Below are 9,872 nucleotides of genomic sequence, written 5' to 3'. Positions count from 1 at the left end.
GACCTAGGGGGCCTCGGGACGCCAAGTTTGAGATCTTTGTCTTCCCGTGTACCATTAAATATGGCTAACAAACCATGAGAAGACATTCTTAGGGTGTTGACCGCCGGTCAGTCAGGGCAACTGACATTACAATTCATTTTCATGTTTGGGTAGACAAAACAATTTGGAAAAATCAGATGTATTTCAGTTTTCTGACCAATAGCATGGAGAGAGAAATCTTGTTCTTCAGAAAAAGCATTTTTCCAAGTTTTCCTTATTGTTATGAAGATGTCAGCAATTTCTACCAAAAGCATAGTTGGTTAGTTACCTCCTGTTAGTGACCTAAGAGCATTTACCCAAGCTGGCAGGGGTATGGCAAAGCCTTGTTAATTGTTTGCAAAATGCTGTCACGCTCCCAGGTGAGGGCCACACTCTCTATGCCCAGCATTACTGTTGGAGTAATTTCCTGCTGCCAAAGAGAATCTGCCTCCAACATGTCGGGCTATGGGCCTGGGTGTTGAGAGGGGAACATCGGTACTTGCTCCATTGTTTAAAAACTGTTCAGCTCGCCTGTGATCTAATGAGGTTTATTTTTAGAGGTGGTGTGCTGGCAAAAGTCATGTCTTTTAAAAAGCCGCCCCAAATGGTGTTACAAACATCAATCAGAAGGACAATCCAGGAACAAGCCAGTAATTTCCCCAGATTCCTTTTGCTTTGCTTGCTTTGTTTGTTTCTTTAAAGATCAAATTCAAATAGCATTTTATGCTTTCTTTCACTGCATTAACAGTGGCGCGGAGAATATCTCAATCCCCTTAAAGAAACCTTTTCTATGTAATAAACCCCCGCACCTTACAGGGCTCATCTGGCGGGCAGCGGATTCGGGCCGTCAATCAGGCGGGTAAGTGCTGGCTTCTTTCTGGGCTGTCCTGCTGCCCGAGTTGTATTTATGGCAAAGGCTACGGTCACTATCAAAAGAAACACGGGCTCACTGCCTCTGAGCTCCTTCGCCAGAGCAGGAGAATGTTAGACTAGACATCTGTCTGTGAAGACAATCAGCTAAACGTAGGCCCACTTTCAAAGGAGGGTCTTGTTCTGCCGGTCTCTTAACTTTTGGAAAAATGGCTTTTTCTAAATGACTTTTAGAAAAGCAGTAATAAGCCAAGCTATCCACGTTATACTGATTTCTACATTACCATAGAAAATGCACATTTTTAATGGTGTATATAGTTTATTAAATGGATCCTTCTAGGGTAGTAATATTAATAATTACATAACGTATAATAGAATTATATGTGATACTAGTTTTATTAGGGCTATGATTTATGATGCATTAAGCACTAATCTTATTTAATCCTCCTAATAGTCCTAGGTGATAGGTATTATTTCATTTCCTTGTGACAAATGAAGGAACTGAAGGTTTTAGAGAGTTTGCTTATCTGTAAGTGGATAAGCAGGGATTCCAGTCTGTTGTCAAAGCATGTGTGAGTCACCAGGTGCCCGGGAGTACAGGTCGAGAATATTCTAGGCTAACCACTTTTGGTGATGACCAGAAAAGTTCATGGATTATTGTTGGTTTAAGTATTATCTCATCCTTATATAGAAGAGAAGACGGTAAATATAACATCTGTGGACTTCCGCCCCCCCCACCCCCCGCCCCACCACCACCAATGGAAGGAAAATCAGATGAACATGTACATTGGCCAGGGGAAAAAGAAGTCTTAAAAAGCTGCCAGATTCATTCTTAGTGGCACATTCTTAGACGCAATGGCAATGTATTTACCATTTACCAAATGGTAAAAGTTTTAGGTGATTTAAGTGCAAGTACAATGAGAATTATTTCTGTCAAAACGCCAGTTGATTTCTACAATAGAGATTAGGGTATCAGGGCAGGGCAAAAACAGTAAGGTTCAGAATGTTCATTTAAAAATATACCATGATCCTTTACTTTGTAAATAATGTAACTAAGGTACTGAAAATTCCTTTCAGAATAAATTATTAACCCTTCAGCGGAGAGGACAGTGGACAGGAGGCTAGGAGGGATAGATTCTGGTCCTGCCCTTAATTCGTTAGCTATGTGACCTTGGACAAGTCCCATAACCTCTGTAGACTTCAATTTTTTCATCTACACAATGAAATCTCTGCTTCTTTCAATTCTACAATTCTCTGAGTCTATGAGTCAAACTGGTCTCATCTTTGCTAATGGCTCAATTTTACTTTCCATACACCTCTTAGGGAATTGTCAGGGAGATGCGGGAAAATGCAATTCCGTTTTCACATGAGTCTCTTTGCTCACTCCACGCCCCCACGCTGCCGATTTTAACCCCTCTGTCATTGCAAAAACACTTTCAAGGATAGTGGGGGAGCAAGTAAGAGGAAAATAATTTACCAAAAGACTGGGTTTTACATTTACATGCAAAGCACTCATGTCCACTTTGCCATTTCTTTCATTGCTCTGCTTTTCGATTATTCAGTTATGTTGGATTGTTTTTCATGTATTGCAAAAACGCTTCTTAAATTGTAACTTTGAAAACCAGGATGGAGACTTCTATTCAAATCAGCAAGAAATAAAATAGTTTTTTGACTTTTACCTAATTTTCCATGTGCAATGATTTAGTTATTATTTTAGCTGCTAGAATAAACTGATACAAGCACAAGGTTTTAGGGAAATTATTTATATCTTAATAATAAGTATATTAACAAAAACTACATTACCAGGTAAAACATACCAATCTCCTTTATCCTGGAAAATAATTTAACACTTCTTGGGAGTGGATCTTAAAACCAATACTACAAACATACAATCATCACCTTACAGAAATGCACTGTACTACATAGGAAATTGATACCCAGATGATATCAAGGCCGTGAGACAGAAGGCAGGCACAGTCCGCAGCTGACCTTGAAACCCCAGGCTGGTTTTACTGACAAAACAACAACAGAACACCTAAGGAACATGTAAGACCATCTCCTAGAAGATAATCCTCAAATCTCAAGACCCTTAGGCAGAGCCCCAAATAGAGAGACCCCATGTTTTTCATCAATAATGTCATTTGACTTGTAGGCATTTACTCAAAGAAATAATTATCTGTGGCCTTCCACTGTTTTGTGTTTTTAAGCCCTAGTTCTATGGACATATTTAGCTTACGTGAATCACTAAGCAGACTTTAGCCAGGGACAGAGAGTTCACTTGATGTCGCAGACCCCGTAGAAAATGTTACTGCTTGTTTTACTGCTCAGGCTGACAAACAAGGTTATGAGTTCCTTTCCAAATGCTTTGAATTTATACTTGCACTAAATATGAATGGCCTAGGGCTGAAATTGGAAATAATGTGGCATCTATGTGATCACAACCCACTTCAAAAACAAGTGCCCATAACTGATCATACCTCTATTTCCTGCTGAGCTGAACGCAGTCTCAGAATCCTTAGCAGCAAACGCAGCTGCTATAACCAAATAGTGAACTCTTTTTGCTGCCCATATTCTAGAATTAAAATATCTTATTAAAAGCCTCAAAGGTTTGCCTCTTTCCTTATTATACGGTGACTGACTGTGCTGAAAATTTTAAACCCTTGTTTTCATTTTGGTATGTAATATATGTATTTTTTTCAAGAACCACCTTTTATTGTGTATTTTAAAATTCCCCACAGCACTGAAACACTTTTCAAATATCCATTAGGGACTCAGGAAATATTTGTGTTTTGAATAGCCTAAATGCTAGAAATAGAAGACCAAAATATCACATAGAACCAAAGAGGACTTGGTCTCAGGACTATGTCAGAGAGAACTGGGTGTCTGTACCCTCCAGACACTGATGGAAGGGATCATGGACCAAATGGCCCCCAAAATTAAGGCCTGGGAAACTGGCAAAGAAGAAACATGAAGTTCCGGTTCCTTTTACAAGTTTCCAAAATATGAGGAAATAGGCCAAATGCCTAGGACTTTGAAATGATAATGTTTGATTTAATGACTAACAGGGAAACGCCCACTGAGCAGTTCATGGACAGTGTCTCTCCTAAGTCAGATCCTGTTGGCAAACGACCAAAGAACCCTTCTCTCCTGACTCAGTCAGCCACTTCTATAGCCAGGAAGCACTTTGCCAACAACTCAGCATTAAAAAAATGAGCAATTAAAAGGTACTGTTTGCAGTTAATCTAAGAATTTCACCAAATATCTCAAAATTGGTTTTGGAAACACATTTGATTTGAGGCCTTAATCTGGAATTTAGAGGAGACCGTTTCTTACATAGAAATGTCAAGATAATGCCTTAAGTCTCATTTTTTTAAAAAAGAGAAGCAAAGATTTTTAGATGTTCTGGTTTCTTTAGAAATATATTGGATTAGACCATGCACTAGGGCTAACTTGAAGGTAAGCGCAATGAGATCTCACGAATTCCCCTTCAAACTAAGTATGCATCCTGAGATACTCTGATTGATGAACCTGCTTTGAGATTTTGAGGGTTTCTAAAGTATTTCTTTAATACCAACATTGCTTTTCTGATTCCAGTAAATATACTCAGTTTTCAGCTGAAGAAAATGAGAGACAGGTAAAATTTAAAGAGTTCCGATTATTTCTTTTTAATGCAAGTGAATGCAAACGTATTTAGTGTAAGTTCCTATTCCTTCCTTTGTTCCTTCCACATGCACTGAGCACCTGTTCTGTGCCAGAACTCCCTTGGCGGTTGGGGGCAAGGCAGAGAACAAAACAAATACTGTAGGCGGCTTATCATCTAGGTCGGCAATCTCGCCACGAAATAACTCCAGAGGGAAAGAAGTCAACAATGGAGACCAGGGTGCTTCTATCTATCAGTTCACTTATGAAAGATCGTTTCTGGCAGAGGTGGTTTTGATGACATAAATTTTGATTTGCTCTATACGAGAAATTTCAATTAAAACTCAAGAATGCAGATAGCCTACTATAGACACACTAAATTATTTTTTCTGAATGTATCATGTTGAACATAAAAATGGCAAAGGCATTTTTTTTTTAAAGGAAAAAGTGCTAGTTATTCTAGAAATACCTTTAACAAGGGCAGTTTGCAGGGGGAATTCATGACCGCTTTAGGTTAATGGTCATTGGCTTCATGTTCGGCCCTCAATTAAACTCTGAACTTCAATTGTTATTACTTAATTGACTTGGTTCTATTTCACGTCAGCATTTCAAAATGACCTTCCCTTTAAAAAATAAAAATTACGTTGACATAGCACCCTGGGTCTTTAGCTGAGCCTGACATTGCTGCGGGAGTCCCACGCTGTTTTATATATGGTTGGGCCTAGAATTTGCTTAGCTTTGCTATCACTGGGGTACTTCCCATCATCCTTGCCTTTGATAGGAGACAGCTCTAGATAAATCCAAGTGAGGAAGGGAAAGGAATGAAAAACTAAATGCATCAGGTACCATGATTATTAAGATGCAAAATAAATCTACAGATACACACTTCATTCTAAGCACAGGGGGTTAGTCTTAAATATCTTCGGTACCAAAATTAAATATTATGCCATGCCTGTTTTAAAGTTTCTATCGGTATCTTTTCCTTATACGCAAGCAACTCCAAATGTTTTGTTGTTCCACTTAAGTAGATGAAAACTTAAATCCCCTTTACATACACGTAAAAACAATAAGAACAAGTTGGATTTATTTAACTAATGAGTTGGATTTTATAGAAAGGAGGTATGACGCCAAGGTCTAACTCTGCTATACTCACGGAAATGAATTAAGGCATCAAATGAGCATTCCCCCTCCCCCTGTATTGTGGAAAAGTTTCAAAAGTCTTTTGGAAGTACTTTGATCCAGCTTTGAAATCATTTTAGTGGATTACTATTGTATGAAAACTCTAATTTATTGTGCTTGACCTAAGCAGCTCTTTGTCTCACAGCCATATTCAAAACAATAGCAGGAAAGTGAAACACACAAGGGGAGCCCGAGCTGTTCTGGGTATTATTTCATAATCCATCTTCCTTATTTAATCTTTGGAATCCAGGCATGGTCTTAATAAAAGATCACGTTGACTATGTATGGGAAGGTTAGTTTGGGGCTCTACAGTGAGAGGGTCCCCATTGTGTCACCGCCACACTTCCGTCCCCGAAGAGTGACTCTGGGGACAGGTTGGGAGAAGTGCTGCTCTGTAAATGGTGACATTGCAGGCAGACTCCCCATTGTGTGGATTTCGGTTTCCTCTCCTGTTGAGCCAGCTCTGCTCCTTTACCCTAAGGAACCTTGTCCCAGTTGGGAGATTTTCTGCCTCCCCGCCTCCCCGCCTCCCCTGCTGCCCCCTGCTGAGGCAACTTGCTCTCATTGGATCACATGGAAAAGGGTGAGATTCTCCTAAGAACATGCGAGGGGTGCTTCTCCAGTGAATCCAGAGAGGCATTTTACTCATTTGTCGTTTTAATCAGCACACACCCTCCCCTCCCTCCCCTCCCTCATTCAAGGCTCAAAGCCGCTTTAAACCTCACTTGTGTTCTGGCCCTGTTTGCTGAAACGCTTCCTCACAGCCTAAACCTCAGACCACTTTAGACCCTGTCAAATCTTATCTGAGAACTTCCATGATTCTTCAGATTCTTCAGGTGTACTTGCTCCCCGCCCATCTCCACCCTGAAAGCACAGCGATCAGGATTTCGATGGGATGCGAGTTAGTTTTGGGATCCTTTGCCAGAGAGCATTGGAGTCCTGAGTAGTGAGGAAATGCAGAATACGTGGCCACGTGTGTGAACACCGGGACACGAGCGTGAAGGGGAAGAGGACAGGGCAGAGGTGGGCGAAGTGAGGTTGCACATGAAAGCAGCAAAAATTTCAGTCAGTCGAAACGCTAGGTCTGTACTGGGGGGGCATGTTAAAAAGAGCCTACAACTAAGGTATCTCAGTTCCACAGAGGCCAAGGAACAACGGGTAGAGCTTTCCAGGCAAAGGGAGTGAATTAACTGTTCACTTGGCCGCTGTGCCCTGATTAGCGTGGCCCACCAGGGACCGTTTAGTGGATGACCTCGCCCAGAGCTCTACTGGATTCCCTTGTGGCTTGAAGGAGTTAATGCATCCCCCGAAGACCAACAATGTATCATCCTTTCCAGCATGGACTCAAGCCTCACCGATAATGAGCAGGTACACATACCTATAGTTAGAAGAAAATTATTTACCCTGGAGATCCAGGCTTCTGCTTTGGACCCCTAAGCTTTCCCTTTTATATATGGCTTTAGGAGTATTGAGAAAAGTTGACATAAACCTCACTAGAAGGCAGGTGAAAAAAAATCTTCCCACTTTTTTTTTGTTGGGGCGGGATGTGTAGGGATGAGAGTGGAAGGGAGTCTATGAAGTCACCTTAAATATCGGTGCTGGGTCAGCCTTGCCCTCAGGGGATCCCGAGCCACACTTCAGATGAGGAACTTTGTTTGTGACCACAGATGCTTGACAGAACATCATTTAGTTTTACACACACTCCTACTTTATACACACTCCGTCACATAATTTATCACTGCATTTTGCAAAATCTTCCATAAAACAAGATTTGGCTTTAATGTTAATGTTCTAATGATGACAGCAATTAAAAAAAAAAAAAGTTGTCATGGCTCACTTTCTAGGGCCATTTTTATTGTTAAAACTAAAAAAAAAAACCAACCCCCCCTCCCAAAACCCAAACCCAAACAAGTAAACAACACCTATCGATAAAACAGAGGTAAATATTTCTACCATAAAAGGAAAAAGAACAAGGAGATTTTAAGCTTCCCATTTGGGAACTTGACTTCCGTCTCCCTACACTCTTCCAACAGAGTAACAGTCTTAATAATTGCGTTAGTTTTATGTGGGCAAAAGCTTAGTTTGAATAACCTGTAACTTTATCATGGTATGTACAGTTTGCTGGTTTCTTTCCCACTTTTTAGGGCCAAATGTTAAACCCCCCTTCATGGAGAGGTGGTGTTGCCTCTGCAGAGAGCAGAGAGCTTCTCCCAACACAGGAGGTCAGGGCACCGGGTAGAAGGAGGACTACGAAATGCGAGCACCTCTTTTTATCCTTTCATTTATTTGTGCCCCCTCCTCATAAATTTGTTTGATGTAAAACAAACAAATCCTTGACAAGGGTTTAACAGGCTTTTCAACATCTGTGCAGATAAATGTAATTTATTCCTAAAGCAGAAAAAGCAGCTTAGAGGAGGCCATGGAAACTATTTAACAACAGTTTCGGTTAAAGTGTGTGTGTGTACACACGTGCGTGTGCATGTGTGTTAAGTAATGGCAGTGGTTTCAGATCACTCCCTTGCACTCACAAAATCTGCTCGATACTTTTACACTGAAACAGACGCCTGCTGGGGCCTCCTTCCCAGCTCATCTCCTTCCTTTTTTGTTCAGTGCAACCCACAGCAGAGTTCAAATCCACACGTCTGGACCGGACGTGTCTGTGTCCTTCAAAAGAAGAGGCAGCCGGCAGACTTTTGCAAACCTCCTTTAGGTACCAAATGAACAAGGTACAAATGGCATATTTAGTCTTTTGAAAGAAGCAAGCAGTGTATGTAACTTAAAGGTGTCTGCAGAAGTTCTCAGTTAATTCCAAAGTCATCTTTGACATTTTAAAACATATGTATTTTCAACAAGGGGGCAAATATTTTATAAATACATTTTGGGGAATAGAGAAGTTTTTGGTCTCCCAAACTGCAGATTTATAATGAATTTACTGATGTTTTCCTTTAGACTGAAGTTTGGTTTGCGGTATAAAAAGTGAATAAAGTGAACAAATACAAAATCCCTTTTATTTTGCTTATTTGAAAAAAATCACTCCAGGTTTATTTCTGGTACACTTAATTCATTCAAAGCCGAACACTGCTAATACCTAAGTTATCTGAGTGTTATGTAATTACACAGTATAAAATGTAGATACAAAGCAGCGCACAGAATGTGCTTTTAAAAAATTGTACTCCTAAAAATACTGACTACCCATACATACTGACAAGTAGCCGTGTTTAAAAATAAACTCTTGCCCAGGCTGGTGCCACGCTTCAGTGGTCTCCCCTGAGCGCCCCAGTCCAAAGGAGGAGTATGGTTTCCAGACACAATGTAACTAATACTTTTACAGGAGATAAAGGGAAAGTCTTTGGTGTTCAAATAAGTATTATAAAAAGAGGAAATTCTCATCAAGTATATTTTTTCAGCTTGGCCTAATGCCAGCGAAGTCAGGAAACCGTAAAGACTGGACAAAACTAGCATGCGCTACTATCAAGGTCTACTGAAGACTTGTAGGTGAGAACAGAAACCGAGTTTCAGCCTCCACGTCTTCCACTCTGCTAATCTGTTAGATTATTCCTTGATGGGGATGCAACACTGGATCCCCGTGAGTGGATAGGAAGAGAACAGGGGAAGGAGGAGGGAAAGAATGAATGGAGGCTTTTGGGGGGGGGGAGAGGGTGATTCGGGAACTGGGAGGAGAATTGAAAAATCACACCTTTCAGTTCCCACATTTCTTCTTTTGTTCAGTATACAAGGAGAAACCATCCGGAAGGAAGAGAGATTATGACTATCTGTAAACTAACTGTTTGACAGAGACAGAAATGCTGATAATGAGTGGGTTGTGTCTGTAGTTCTTGGCTGTTCACATCAGCAAGGGATGAAGGAAAACAGAAACTCTTGATATGTTTGTCTGAAGAGGTAGTGGAGTGGCCATGGGCAGCAAGAGTTCAGCTCAAGTTCAGGGCAGATGCTGCCAGGAGTTTACATGGCAGGAAAGTCAAATTGCTTCCGGATTCACCTCTTCCTCCTGGCTTCTCTTCCAGGGTCATCAGGGTCAGGCGACACTGTGGCACAAGGTGACGATGTCCGTGGGGAAACAGGCTTTGAGCAGGATGCCCCGCTCCCGGTTACAGTCCAGTTCCTGGATGAAGCCGTACCAATAGATGACCAAGCCTGGTCCGAAT

At 41.0% G+C, this 9,872-nt stretch overlaps 1 protein-coding gene across 2 annotated transcripts in view; it reads right to left on the bottom strand.

Annotated features, from left to right (window-relative positions):
* Positions 1-7,978: 7,978 nt before the first annotated feature.
* Positions 7,979-9,872, bottom strand: part of CDIN1 (CDAN1 interacting nuclease 1) — a 206,531-nt gene continuing 204,637 nt past the window's right edge. The window contains exon 11 of one of the 2 annotated variants that reach the window (XM_080809220.1): positions 7,979-9,872. In XM_080809220.1, coding sequence (XP_080665346.1) covers positions 9,743-9,872 — 130 coding nt within the window. In that variant the 3' untranslated portion in view covers positions 7,979-9,742. The other variant, XM_080809221.1, reaches the window with a different exon arrangement.

Source organism: Martes martes, assembly GCF_963455335.1.
Source record: "Martes martes genome assembly, chromosome: 7".
Taxonomy (NCBI): Eukaryota; Metazoa; Chordata; class Mammalia; order Carnivora; family Mustelidae; genus Martes; species Martes martes.
The sequence above is the reverse complement of the archived record's forward strand: the minus strand, read 5'-3'. Positions and strand labels throughout refer to the sequence as shown.